This window comes from Amblyraja radiata, chromosome 22 (assembly GCF_010909765.2).
Source record: "Amblyraja radiata isolate CabotCenter1 chromosome 22, sAmbRad1.1.pri, whole genome shotgun sequence".
NCBI classification, from domain to species: domain Eukaryota; kingdom Metazoa; phylum Chordata; class Chondrichthyes; order Rajiformes; family Rajidae; genus Amblyraja; species Amblyraja radiata.
Genome location: NC_045977.1, coordinates 31,977,532 through 31,992,905, shown reverse-complemented (window position 1 = coordinate 31,992,905; position 15,374 = coordinate 31,977,532). Strand labels below are relative to the sequence as shown.

Sequence of the window (15,374 nt, the reverse complement as noted above, 5' to 3'; positions counted from 1 at the left end):
TGCACTGTTCGAGGGGCAATACCACAGAACCAATGCACTTTCTTTTTAAATGTTGTAATTGTTGCGGTTTATTGTCTGGTTATAGTCGCCTTAAACTGCTGTGTCTTCTACTTTAGAAACTTCATTTGTGTTACTGAATTCTTAAAATGGCAGGTTCACAAGTATTTGACTTGGAAGGTGATGTTCTTGATAAAAAATGATTCTTTCGGATTTGCCAAAAGAAATGATTTAATCATGCCAAGTTGTAGCATTGCATTTTGCTTGTTGCCGGTATATTGTAGGGAAGGTGTGTTGAGCCAGACAGTGTCTCTAATTCACCTCAGTTAATGCGCGACAGCAGTGTGGCTGGAAGCAGTAGCGTGTAAGCTGGGTTATTGCTGTTCTTGTGTTTTGATCCGAGCGTCCATTTTGGTTTCTTCACTAACTGAGATTTTCCTTTCTAAATATTCAGCAATAACTTGCAGGGATCACCCAAAGTGAACCGTGCCAATGGAACACACAAAATTCAGAACAAAGGGGAATGCAACTCATTGGGAGCAACTGACGGTATGTTCCATTTTGAGAGGTGATGCTCTCAAAATACCTGTTTGAAACGGTAGTTCATCACTATGCTTTGGAATGGTTGACAGACGTTTGAAAGCAAAACAGGAAGAAAATAAAGTTCAATAGGGAACTTTTTCACTCGGAGGGTGATGGGTACATGGAACGAGCTGCCAGAAGAGATAGTTGAGGCAAGTACTATAAAAGCATTTAAAAGGTACTTGAACAAGTGCATGGATAGGAAAGGTGTAGAAGGATAAGGTACACATGCAGGCAAATGGGACTAACTTAAATGGGGCATCTTGGTTGGCAAGGACAAGTTGGGCTGAAGCATTTGTTTTTGTGTTGTATGACACTTGACTACTCCCTTCAAAAATAAAGAGTACGGTTTTAGATGAAGTTGGGTAAATTTCACCTAAAAACCCGAGTAGAAAATCAGTCAAGGAAACAAGTGTAAAGAACTTGCTCGTTCACCATGAACTGCACTTCTTTCTGGTTACTGAGAAACCCAAGAAATTTGAGATGTGAAGCTATAATGTCTTGAGGCTAATTGTAAGGCTTGGGCTCTGAGTTGTCTGGAGAGGCTATGGAGAGTTGAGCTTTCCAACATGAGGGGAACTTCACTGTCAGTCTGGAATTTAAGCTGCAGAGCTTCATCGGGAATCTGAAACTCTCAAGATTTACTCCATGGATGAAACAAATAAGTTATCCAGCATAATCCCATCTTCCCAGCCCTGCAGCTCAAGACTTTTTCAAGTACCCATCAAAGTGTTCACATGTGGCTCTACAAAACCATCATGCTGTGAATTCCAGCAACAGCCACGCTTTGCATGAAAATATCTTTCATCTCCTGTCCAATCCTCAACCAAATACTTTGAATCTCTGCTCTCTTGTCTTTGACCCATCTTACTAGGGAAATAGATTATTTCTAATAGCTATCTGGGTTCCTCATAAAGTCTCTCCTCCATCTCTGTTCCAGCGAAAACAGCCTATGTCTCTCCTAGCTACAATTTCTTTGGTCTTGGCATCAAGCTTGTAAATCAGCTTTATATCCTCTCTTGGCGCATATACATCTCTCCTGTAATGTGACAGGAACTATGCAATACTCAGTCTAATAAATGTTGTGCATGATTCTGGCATGACCTCTGTTTGAATTCAAATGCCTCTGCTAATAAAATAAAGCATTCCATGTGCTGTTGAGCCACCTTTATTGGGCTATCCTACAATCATTAAGGATATGTTCCAAGGTATGTTTGTTCCTTCCCACTTTGTGTGTTTTATTGTGTATTCATTCATCTGCCTTGTTGCACTTCTCCAAATATATTGTATCAGTGTTGGATTGAATTCTTCCTGTCTCTTCTACCCAATTGAATAATCCATCCATACCATCCTACAGTCTAAACATTTCCATGCTATTAGCCATATGGCTTGATTTTGCATTTATCTGCATATCTCCTCATCCATCCTCCATTGAAGTCATAATACAATAAGTAAGGGACAAAATACTGAGCCTTGTTGAACCCCAATTACCTTCCAGTTGCAAAAACACTTGATAACCATTCGCCTTTGTCTCCTGTTACCTAATCTGTTTCAGAACCAATTTGTCTCAATTCCATGGGATTTGTTGACTAGCCTTCCATGTGCTGATCTAAACTGCAGCTTCTCATTCCCGCAATGTGAGTTGGAAACGGGAATTTCTTGGACAGAGAGCTTTTAGAAAATTCAACAATGAGGAATGTACAGGGTGGTGCATTACTGGTTGCACTGAGCTACACGGGGAGAAGGAATAGCAGGGTATAATGAGGCAGGGACTAGTTGAGCACCAATTGTCGGAACAAGCCTGTTTGATCAAATTGTCGAGTAGGATTTGAAAGCTGATCTAACTTTTTGACCCCAAAATAACGGGGCGAGAAGTTAAGTTGTTAAATCTTGATGTGCAAAGAGAATCTAATGGAATATACACAGGTCTGTTTTTGAACTATCATCTTTAATTTGGGCATAAAGTTGACTCTGGATCTTGTGAACAGGGGTGATGGAGGATTTCCCACTGGCGTTGTCTCAGACTCCACTTGACTCCCCCATCAGTAGCACTGACATCACCCTGGATGCAAGTGGTGACATGACGGTGGAGGATGTGAAAGACTATTTGCCGTGAGTATATTTTTGCATTGCAATGTGGCAATGAGTAGGAGTGATAGTAATTGTGGGTCCTGGAGTTCCAGTCAACATTTCACCATCACCAAAGATGTCTGGGTTTGGTAATTAATTGCCTCTAAATTGCCCTGAGTCTATAGGGAGTGTGGATGGGTAATTGATGGTCAGCTTGGACTCGTGGGCCATAGGGTCTGTTTTTATGCTCTATCTTCAATCAAAGGGGCCAATATATAGGCTGTGGTCTGTTCTGTACAGGCTTCCCATGGGTTGCTTAGTTTGTATACCTCCTAAAGGGAGTGGGTGGGGAAATCTAGATGCCATTTGTTTTGAAACTGATTTATCAGCTCGGACTCCACATTTGAAGATTTGTGTTTATAGAAGGCCTTTGTTATCTCATTGCGTAACATTATCAATGTCTCAAAGATCTCGGTGTTCTCTACGTTGCTCTGTGAAATGGTCTGATTGTGGTGCAGTCAAAACAATGCTCTTTGAATGGAGCCAGAAGATTAACAATTGCACACTGATCTGAGTTTTGGTATGATCTGCCTTCAATTGCTTTATGATCAGTTTAATGGTGACAGTGGAAGGCTATATCTTAACTCCTTCAAAAACTACAATTTAAGTTCATAGTTCCCTGTTCTCCACAATGATATTTGCTCAGTGGAGCCAGATGGAAAACCACTAAACTGTGTGTGACAGCCCTTGTGTGGATTTGCGGACAGATGAGAGAAATATTCTGCAAATGCATAACAGATCGTGAATCTCATGGTCATGGTTCTATTTTGGTATTTTGTCAATTATTTTGATTTCAGTTGTCCTTGACACAAGGGAACTGGAGCAGACCACCAGGCCCACAAGCCTGTCCTGCCATTGAATATGATCACGGCAGATCCATGCTGGCCTCAACTCCTCTTCTGTGCCAATTCCACCAGATATTTTTCTATCTCCTCCTTAAGTACATCTAATAATCAAGCCATCACTATCTTCTGAGTTAGTTCTAACGATTCACCAAGCACTGAAAGAAGACATCTTGGTTTTAAATAATCAACCTCTTTATCTTGAAATCTCCTTGTTTATGACTCATCCACTGGTGAAGGCATCTGACATCAACCTTATACAGTGCCCTCTATAATGTTTGGGACAAAGACCCATCATTTATTTATTTGCCTCTGTACTCCACAATTTGAGATTTGTAATAGAATTTGTAATAGAAAAAATCACATGTGGGTAAAGTGCACATTGTCAGATTTTATTTAAGGCCATTTTTATACATTTTGGTTTTACCATGTAGAAATTACAGCTGTATTTATACATAGTCCCCCCATTTCAGGGCACCATAATGTTTGGGACACAAAGCTTCACAGGTGTTTGTAATTGCTCAGGTGTATTTAATTGCCTCATTAATCCAGGTATAAGAGAGCTCTCAGTGTTAATTCCAGATCTAAACTTACCTCCCTGGTCTGGTTCAGTCAAACACCGAATACGAGCTCTGGAATTCCAACTCTATTTTATTGTATACAATACTGCAGGACCGATCCTCGGTACCACTTAGTCGGGGCCAATACACCCTCGTGCAAATGGAACAGACTAAAGACAATAGGCACAGCCCAATGTGCTCCCCACTCCTTTATACCCCCTGTGAACTAAGGGCGTGACATTCCTTGGGGGAGGCAACCCCATACAAGCCAATTACCGATACCAGCTGCAAAATCATAGAATGACAACTGTTTGGCCCAATCATATAACAGTACATAACATAGTTTCAACACCTGGCACTAAGGGAGAAACCCTTCCATTAAGTAAAGAAACATTACCATTAGATAAATAATGTATTTATCTTTGACGGGGCCACTCTTCTGCACCAATCACAAGTACTGGCAGTAAGGCAACGCAACATAGTTGAAACATAACATTTCCCCAACCAATCACAAACATGCCTTTAGCATCAGGATATAGGTTCACCAGTAGAACCCCAGACATGTTGGCAACTTGACAGAAACCTTTTGCAACCACTTCCCAGGCTTCAGACTCCCTGGGGCCATCTATGGCAAAGTCTGTCTGCAACTCTGCAAATGATGTCACTCTTTGTGAAGCAGGTTTTACAGACATCTTCCATTTTCTCAAGTACCCAAACCCATGCGTATGCACATCAGCACCTAGTCTTTCCTCCAGTCTTTCCATCAACTTTGGAAACTTTTATTGCTGTTTATCAACATGAGGACCAAAGTTGTGCCAATGAAAGTCAAAGAAGCCATTATGAGACTGAGAAACAAGAATAAAACTGTTGGAGACATCAACCAAACCTTAGGCTTACCAAAGTCAACTGGTTGGAACATCATTAAGAAGAAAGGGAGCATTGGTAAGCTTACTAATCGCAAAGTGATTGACAGGCTAAGGAAGACCTCCACAACTGATGACAGAAGAATTCTCTCTATAATAAAGAAAAATCACCAAACACCTGTCCGACAGATCAGAAACACTCTTCAGGAGTCGGGTGTGGATTTGTCAATGACCACTGTCCGCTGAAGACTTCATGAACATAAATACAGAGGCTACACTGCAAGATGCAAACCAGTGGTTAGGTGCAAAAATGGTTTGGCCAGATTACAGTTTGCCAAGAAGTACTTAAAAGAGCAACCACAGTTCTGGAAATAGATATTGTGGACTGATGAGATGAAGATTAACTGATATCAGAGTGATGGCAAGAGCAAAGAATGGAGGAGAGAAGGAACTGCCTAAGATCCAAAGCATACCACTTCATCTGTGAAACATGGTGGTGGGGGTGTTATGGCCTGGGCATGTATGGCTGCTGAAGGTACTGGCTCACTTATCTTCATTGATGATACAACTGCTGATGGTAGTAGCATAATGAATTCTGAAGTGTATAGACACATCCTATCTGCTCAAGTTCAAACAAATGCCTCAAAACCCATTGGCCGACGGTTCCTTCTACAGATAGACAATGATCAACATATTGCTAAAGCAACAAATAAGTTTTTCAATGCTAAATCATGGTAAATTCTTGAGTGGCCATGTCAATCACCCAATGTGAACCCAATTGAGCATGCCTTTTATATGCTGAAGAGAAAACTGAAGGGGACTAGCCCCCAAAACAGGCATGTTAAAGATGGCTGCAATACAGGCCTGGCAGAGCATCACCAGAGAAGACACCCAGCAACTGGTGATGTCCATGAATCACAGACTTCAAGTCACAGTCATTGCATGCAAAGGATATGCAACAAAATACTAAACATGACTACTTTCATTTACATTACATCGCTGTGTCCCAAACATTATGGTGCCCTGAAATGGGGGGGGGGGGGGGGGGGGGGGGGGGGGGAAGAGACGCACTATGTATAAACACTGCTGTAATTTCTACTTGGTGAAACCAAAATGTATAAAAATGGCCTTTATTAAAATCTGACAATGTGCACTTTAACCACATGTGATTTATTTTTTCTATTACAAATCTCAAATTGTGGAGTACAGAGGCAAATAAATAAATGGCGGGTCTTTGTCCCAAACATTATGGAGGGCACTGTATGAATAGTAACTCCACAGTTTTCTAAACTCCAAGAGATACAGACCCAAACTGTCCAGCCTAACTTGATAGATAACCCTCTCATCCCATGGATTAGCCTGGTGAGTCTCTTGGACTAGCTCCAATGGTATTATATCCATTGTTGAGAAAGTCTGCCTGATAGAATTTGTGCATTTCATCTTTATAAAATCAGGAATTGTTTGGGAAATATAAAGCTCACTCCCCAGCTTTGCATCCTAGTGTTTTGGAACTTTCACTCTGAGCAACAAACTTTTTGTTTGTATAAAAATAAATCTCACCATTTATCTATTACTGATTTTCAATCATGACTGTGTCTTCAGCTGCCAAGACCCAAGCTCTGGATTAGTTTCTGAAAATCTCTCCATCCCCTCAAATCCTACCTGTATAATTCATTTTTTGCGGATTGATATTTACCTTAGGTCTCCTTTGTATCTATCCCCTCTGCTGCTTCTTTTCCCTGTATTGTCTACTCCGGATCTTGTCCATTATAAAAAGCCTGCCTCTTCGGTTCTTGCTTTCTTTATTTCTCTGGGACGTGCTGCTGTTGGTAAAGATTATACAATGCATCGGCCCTCATTACCATAGTTATAGTAATGCGATGTTCATGCCTAAATTTCTCTGGTTTCAGCTTCATCTCTGTCTGTCCTCTCCAGGGCAGATAATTGGCCTACTTGTTGAAGGGATGCTACATCCTCTAAGTTGAAGCATGTGGTTTAGATTAGAGATGTGTTGTTCTGTTTATTTGAGGTTTTGTTGCCATAACTGCGCAGGCAATATTGGCATGGCAACCAAAGGGCCTGCTGCCAGGCTAATTTACTACTAAATCTGGGTCCTGTAGCTTAACTCTTTTGTTCATCAACTGTGAGCTGTCCAAATGAAAAAAATAAGGAGGTTTAATGTTGGAGGAGGGTTAGAACATTCAGCACCACTTCAGCACGCCAATTAAAAATGTGAATGTAACGATTTGGAAATGGTTCTTGCCTGTCCTCCACCACCTGTCACACTCTGCCAGAAGAGCTGTTGGCAGAGCATTCTGATTGATGGCCAGACTTGCTACCCTTGTACACCAAATCTACTTCTGCCTTTACCTTGCAACCCCATAAAAACCGACTGGAAGGATAATTAATGGTGAAGTATGGGGAAACTGCAAACTATTCTTCTGCAATCAGATGGGGAAAATAGCCAAGAGGTCTATTACTAAATATGCTGCAGGCCGGCACGTGTGTAGGTGTAGAGTCCAGCTTCGTTTGGCACCAGTTGCGATACTTTTCTAACTCTCCTGACGAATGGAGTCACTGGAGATTTTGAGCTCTTGGTATAAACCAGACCTGCACGTGTGTGGAGGAGTGTTGTTTCCAATGTCACTCAGACCTAAGAATTACAGGAAAGGACAATTATTAGGCTCCCTTGCAAGGAATTATTCTTAAAGGGAGATCATCTAAAAGATGCAGCCAGCTATAATAAATTTGCTCCTTGTACTCCCTGCTATCTCCTATTGTATTTACCTATTCAAGATGGTTTCTTTTCTGAAACCTCCATGACCTTTCTCCCCAGTCTCTCTGCTTGCACTGCAATATTGAGCAAGATTTTGGCTTAAAGAGTAAAAGTATCTGTACAGAGTTTCATGTTTATCCCGTGCCCTCATCCCCATCCCCACCAACATCTCTGGTCTTCAGTCTATTCATATCATTTTAAGTTGGTCTCCTCAATTACTGGATTCTGCAGCTCTAGACTTCCCCTTCACACGGTTGAATTATTAGATTATCAATCGATAGATGTGGATCAGTTGGAAGCATGATAATTTTAAAACCCGCCAAATCGGTTTGGGGAATTTAAATTGAATTAATAATCTGGAAGTAAAAGTTAAATATACTCTTCATTATGGTGACCTTGAAACTACCAGATAATCCTTTACTGTTGTCCTTTAGTGAAGAATCCACAATCCTGTATGTGACCCCAGATCGTATGTGATCCCTCTGAAATTACTTGGTAGCTATGAAAATGAAAAATAAAATCAAATGGACCAATTAGCATTCGGACAATGTGGGGTGGAGAATCGTTCCCAAACCACCAGACCACGCAAATTGTCCAACGACATTTGGACATTGACAAATTAGGAGAACTAGCCCACAGTCTAGGTGAATAACCTCCACATTCATCAGACACAGAATTGGATTGATGGTAGGAAGCATTGGATTGATGGTAGAGGGCAATATGGAAGGTTTTTTTTTGGACTGGAGTCCTGTGTCTCAGAGGTTGGTGCTGGGTCCTTATTATTTATGATCCATGTCAATGATTTAGACGTGAATATACAGAGCATGGTTAGTATGTTTGCAGATGACCCGAAACAGACGGTGACGATTATCCAGTATAGGTCCACCACTGATTTTCTGGCACCCTTGGTTCCATAGGCTTTCTGGATTATCTGTTTTTCCAGACCAACAGAGGTGATGGCCTTCGAGAGGAGTCCAATGGTACTGTTACGATCTGCCTAGGTAGAAACATAAAAAATAGGTGCAGGAGTAGGCCATTCGGCCCTTCGAGCCTGCACCGCCATTCAATATGATCATGGCTGATCATCCAACTCAGTATCCTGTACCTGCCTTCTCTCCACACCCCCTGATCCCTTTAGCCACAAGGGTCACATCTAACACTTAAATATAGCCAATGAGCTGGCCTCAACTACCTTCTGTGGCAGAGAATTCCAGATATTCACCACTCTCTGAGATATCGGCCCACACGGTCGGTCTTGGAAGTCAGCTATGAGAATGGCTATGAGCTGGGACAGCCACCCGGCCACAGAGGCTAAATTTGATCCGATGAGGTCAAGATCGGCTGTCTCACCTGGCCTAGGTGCCAAATTTTCGGGGGAGAATTTCATGTGCACTTGTAAATTTTAACGGTGCCAGACCACCAGTTGCTGGAAAATGGGTGGTGGACCAGTATGAGTGACGTTTCGGGTTGAAACCCTTCTTCAGACTCAACTCAAAATGCTGGAGTAACTCAGCGGGACAGGCAGCATCTCTGGAGAAGGGTCTCAACCCGAAATTTCACCCATTCCATATAATAACATATAACCATATAACAATTACAGCACGGAAACAGGCCATCTCGACCCCTCTAGTCCGTGCCGAACACATTCCTTTCCAGAGATGCTGTCTGTCCTGCTGAGTTACTCCAGCATTTTGTGTCCACCTTCAATATAAACCAGCATCTGCAGTTCTTTCCTACTGGTGGACCGGTATTCCAGGTTGAATAATTGGAAGCATCACAGGAGCTCAAGTTGGACTGTGTGGGGGTTTCCATTTGCATCACCAAGAGTGGTTCCTGTCTGAAGAAGGGTTTCGGCCCGAAATGTTGCCTATTTCCTTCGCTCCATAGATGCTGCTGCACCCGCTGAGTTTCTCCAGCTTTTTTGTGTACCTTCGATTTTCCAGCATCTGCAGTTCCTTCTTAAAAACACTTCTTAAAAAACCGTCCTGACTGGACAGCGTGCTGCCAGGGGTAGCGGTGAAGGCAGACATGATGGCGGCATTGTAGAGGCTTTTAGATAAACATATCGATCTGCAGGGAATGGAGGGATATGGCTTGTGTCCAGGCAGATGAGATTAGCTGAAATTGGCATCATGTTTGGCACTGATATTGTGAGCTGGGAGCCTGCTCCTGCGTTGTACCGTTCAATATTTTTGATAGTATCTTGAAGGATATAGCTACTGGATTACATCAGTGGCAGGTGGTGCATGAACTAACCGAAGGGATATGCCTATCGATGTCTCGGTTACAAATCCATCTATCCATAACGGTACTGTCTGCATGACTGGATTATGGTTCTCAATCCTCTCTATCTCATACATTTTTTAAATATTTGCTACCTTCCACTTTGCAGGATCTTCTCCACAAGCTACAGAATTTTGTGAATTGACACAGTGCATCTGCTGTTTTAACAGCTGGTACCTTTTAATACCTTGATACTGGTCATTGAGTCCTGGAGCAAGTGCCAATTGATTTTTATTTACACCTAATAATTATCTTCAGCTATTCAGATAATTATTGCTAACTAATGAAATTGTCCTGTGGCTGTCTTGATCTCTGTATGTCTATATATTTCTCTAACTTTGTCCTCTGAGTCCATGATTCTGTGGACAGCACTCTGAATTTGTGGAAGAAAGTCATATTTAGAGAATAAAAGTCTAGGCTGGCAATTCGCGGTAGCTCCTATCTTTTGGATAAGCTGGTTAAATCTTAGGTCCCCGCTGCTATCTCTGGGTCATAAAGACATCGGGAGAGTTTAGACGAGGGGGAGAAGCTAATATTTATTCCACAATCGTTGCTCTAACGTCAACTGAAAATAAAAACTGCAATTCAGTGAATCTGAAATAGAAAATGCCAGAACTGCTCAGCATGATCGTAACATCTGTGGAAAGTGGAACAGATTAATGTTCTGGCTCGGATGTGTCATCCGAAAGGGTCTGAAAGTTCTGTTCCTCCTACAGATGCTGCTTGACCCACTGTTTATAAATACATTTTTTATTGCTGACACCCTGGTCTCTGCAAGCTGCGTTGCTGATATTACTCTGTGATAAATATACTTTTGCTAACAGTAAACTATGAGGATGTGAAAGAAATTTAAAAAAAGTAAGATGTTGATACGAGGAAGTGAGGATGCTGGTTTACAAAAAAAACCCCAAAGTGCTGGAGTAACTCAAAGGGTCGGACAACATCTCTGCAGGATGGATAATGTGATGTTTTGGGTCAGTGTCCTTCAGACTGATTGTAGTGGTGGGGGGACGGAGGGTGAAAGCTGGAAAGGAGAGATGGAGGTCAGTATAAAACCAGGTAAGTGATCCCAGTTTGGACCCAACCTGGATTACAGGTTCCGACAGTCGAACCGATTACTCAACATTTTAACTCCCTCTCGCATTCCCACACTGACCTTTCTGTCCTGGGCCTCCTCCATTGTCGGAGTGAGGCCCAGCGCAAATTGAAGGAACAGCCCCTCATATTCCGCTTGGGCAGCTTACACCCCAGCGGTAGCCTTTGCTTTCTCTCTCCATCCCCTCTCCCTTCCTAGTTCTCCGACCAGTCTGACTGTCCCCGACTGACTTCTCCCAACTAACAAGGATCTATTCTACATTTGTCTTGGTCTCGTTTTCTCTCCATTCCCTTGGTCTCGTTTTCACACCTTACACTTTCTTATCTATGTACTGCCCACTCCCCTGTCTGAAGAAGTCTCGACCCAAAACATCACCCATTCCTTCTCTCCAGAGGTGCTGCCTGTCCTGAGTTACTCCAGCATTTTATGTCTATGTTCCAGGTAAGTGATCGGTTGGTACAGATGAGGGGGGGGGGGGGGGTTTCATTGGCATATAGGTGGTCAAAGATGAGATGAAGACAAAAGGCTGTGATATAAAGAGAGAAGAGCTGTAAAATGCGGAGCCAGAGGCAGGGGCATGGATGGAAGTGGAGGTGAGGAGTGGAGGGTGATAGTGGGAGAAATGGGTGTGCAACCAGGTGGGGTACAGGAAAGGGGGGGGGGGGTTGGTTAGTTACCTAAAATTGCAAGTCATCTTTTCTCATTCTCGTCTCTGTCTCAGCCCTCACGTGCAAGGAGCCACGAAGATTGAAATAGGATCTGACTTCCTTCTCTTCTCTCATCTGAAAATCTTGGATGTGACATATCCCTCCCCTGGCCTTGAACTTCCCCCCCCACTCTTCCCTCCTGCCTTGTGAGCTTGTCCTTGCTCCCATACTCCTGATCCCTTGACCTTTTCTCTGAGCAGATCACGCCGCTCTGCTTCTAGCTCGCACATTTTCCGCACCGGGTTTTTGAGTCACGGGGGCAATAAAAATGCTATCCTCGGTACCTGTAACTGCACTTCCCATCATTGACATCTGTTTTCCCTCATCTATGGACTGAAATCCAGAACTCCATTCTGGATTTCATTTTAATCTCGGCAAGGTTTCTGCCACAAAAACCGTATTGAATTGCCCTCAGGATGTCGTTAAAGATTCTCTGATATTTTAAAGCCTTCACTTCTCATCCCATCTTGGCTACAGACACTGGCTCTCTCCCAGGTAACTATCTCCCTGTAAACTGAACCTGATGATTCATTATTCTTCTCACATTTAATTTTTAGTTTTGGAGATACAGTGCGGAAACGTGTCCTTCAGCACTCCGAGTCCGTGCCGGCCAGCAATCTCTGCATACTAACACTATCCTACACACTAGGGACTGTTTACAATTTTACCATGCCAATTAGCCTCCAAACCTATACGTCTTTGGAGTGTGTGAGGAAACCAGAGCATCTGGAGAAAACTCACACAAGTCACGGTGAGAACGTACAAACTCCATAAGACAGCACCTGGATCAAACCCGGGTCTCTGGCGCTGTAAGGCAGCAACTCTACTGTACTGCCCATCTTGACCCGATTTTCTGTGCCATCGGTTTTTCACCTCTGCTATCTATCACCTGATTCTGCTGCTGAAACCCCCATCCCTGCCTTTGTCACCTCCAGGCTGGAGTATTCCATTGCACTGTTCACTGACATCCTGCGTTCTCGCCCTTAACTTGACCAAACTCTCTAGATCTGTTCCACTATCACCATGTGCTTGTTAATCTACAAAGGCTGCTAGTTGTACATAAATATGGATGAGATTTGTTAAAATTAACGCTCACTAAGTCTTTGTCTTTCCTGATTTCCTCCATCCCACAACTCTTCAAGATCTCTTTGTTCCATCATTTTGATCAAATACCTTTATGATTAATGACTACCTTCAAATGTCAAGTTTCTAAGCTTTCAAACTCCCTCCTAAACCACTTTACCACCTCCATGATGTTACTTAAAATGATGTTTTGGCCATCTGTGTTTAGTAAATTGTTTGTGACTCAGTATCACATTATTGTCAGCAACAGTGTGCATTTATGTTACACCATCAATGTAATAAATGTCCCAAACTGATTCATAGGAGCAATTGTCAAACAAGGGAAATGAGTGATTTATATTCCTCTAATTCTATACAAGCTGGTTTAGTTCTGTCACCTCAGGGAGAATTGAGTCACTGCAAATGAGTTATGTTATTTGTGTGTGTGGAAAGTAGCACATTTGTTTGAACATGTCTACTAATGTATGAAACATTTGTTCTGCGTTCATCATTTTGAATGTTTCTCTTTTGTTTTCAGGGAATGTTAGTGGAATGAGGTGGAGTTCCAGATATCTCTCAATGTGACTGGTTAGCCGTGCAGAAAAGGGAATTTTATCCACGTTGGGACCCAAACCTTGCATTGGGATCACAGACATCGATTTCACGGAGGTCACAGTTTGTGCCAAAAGACACGTTTTCTTCTAAGACCTTTATTTGAATCTACACACTGCACCAGCAGCTGCCTGCTTCCCTTCACTTACCCAGCCTCTCAACACTACACAGGTAACTTTCATATGAATGAGAGCCACCTCTGATATAAAGACCAATTATTCGATCATGTTTGACAAGAGAAGGAACAACAAAATTGAAGACAGCTGAGCATCCGTCTGTACATTCCCTTGTCCAGGAATTACATTAAATGACGGCAATCACATTTTGCTTCCAGACTTTGAAAAGAAAATGAATTCCAAGGAAGTTTATAATAAATCTCCTTGCAGCTTCTCTGTTTTGTACGAGGTTTCAATGAAGTGAACATAATAGGAATCCTTCGGCAGATTTTCCTGAGCATTGTTTACCTTCCTGTAAGGGGTTCAATAATGATTACTGATGCGCCTCAGAAGCAGCCCAGGATGAACACTGGTCCTCTGCTGGAGAGTTGATTTAGCCTTCTGTTTGCAACATAGTCATGGATTTTGAATGGGACAGGTGTCTGAACCATTCAGTGCAATCTACACCTTTTTGAGTCAGATTAACTATGCTACATTTTAACCACTTTTTGAAATGATGTAAATTGTGTTCCTTGATATACAATGTAATTTGCCAATGCACTTGCACGTTAAATGGGCTTGAGGGTGTTCCTCACCCCGTAGCAGAATACATGCTTTCTACGATGCTGGTTTTAGATGGCAGCCAAGCAGTTTTAAGCTGTTTTTTTAATAATTCAACTGTACAGTTTTCAATAGCTATATTCCAGCAGTTTTTATGTTCAGCTTTTGTCTGAATGTGTCAAAGCTCGGGGCTCATTTCTTTACCCCATATCCTGACACAAGCACACAATGTGAAAACCATCTTCCTGGGTTCTCCTATTTTTCATCTGTTGATCGAGACGATGTGACAACCTTTTCTCAGCCTAGGGCATATAATGTGTTTATTGCTAGTTTGCTTCACCCAGGTTCTTCTGATGGATAAAGAAATCTAGAAATGTCCTCAAGGGTTTGAAAGTCTTAAATCATGAATGATCAGTTCTGCTATCGTTAAATGTCATTCCCCTGGTGATCATGTCCAACAGTGCGGTGTGCTTCCACCAGCATTACTTGGGTGTACATCTGCCACACCTCGTATAGAATGGTACAGCACTGGTGCGAGTCTGTTTTTAACTTTACTGACAGTCGAGCAGAATGGTACAGTTTATTTGTAAATATGCCTCCTTTATTGTTGAAGGATTTTGGGTTTTTTGCAATTTCTACAGGGCTCTTCACAGGATTGTTCCCTTTCTGACGTGGGAAGTGGTTGGTACCTGCCTCCTCTGTCTGTGTTTGTCATTATTGGACATTGGTATTGACACCGCAGACACTGTGAAATTTCCAGTATTTTTTTAAAGATTTTGTGCTGTTTACAATACCACTTTCTAGTAGAATGTGCGCTGTTGAACAAAAGCTCATTACATTATCTAATGGATTTTGCTTTTAACAGTAATAAAGCATTTAGCGTCTCCTGAATTTAACTCACTGGTCCTAACTTTTTCCTAGAATAAATGTTATGGAGAGGGGGGTGAAATTAGTCTTGCAGCACAGAACCTGTCCCTTTAGCCTACCCATTGTATGCTGACCATCACACACCCATCTACAAGCACCTGCTCCATATCCTACCACACTGCTATTCAGATGTCTGATAATATTTGGTGAACTGTAACATCCACCTTCAGTTGACTTTCCAGCAGGTGCATAGACGTGTGAATATTTCAATACCTGGGTCC

The 15,374-nt window shown here is 42.2% G+C and overlaps 1 protein-coding gene across 1 annotated transcript in view; it reads left to right on the top strand.

The window, feature by feature from the left end:
* The window catches only part of llgl1 (LLGL scribble cell polarity complex component 1), a 91,530-nt gene extending 76,408 nt beyond the window's left edge, over window positions 1-15,122 (top strand). Inside the window, exons 16-18 of the mRNA XM_033040226.1 lie at window positions 452-546; window positions 2,568-2,691; window positions 13,437-15,122. Of these exons, the coding sequence (XP_032896117.1) occupies window positions 452-546; window positions 2,568-2,691; window positions 13,437-13,446 (229 nt within the window). The 3' untranslated portion in view covers window positions 13,447-15,122. The remainder of the gene's footprint in view (window positions 1-451; window positions 547-2,567; window positions 2,692-13,436) is intronic.
* Window positions 15,123-15,374: the final 252 nt, after the last annotated feature.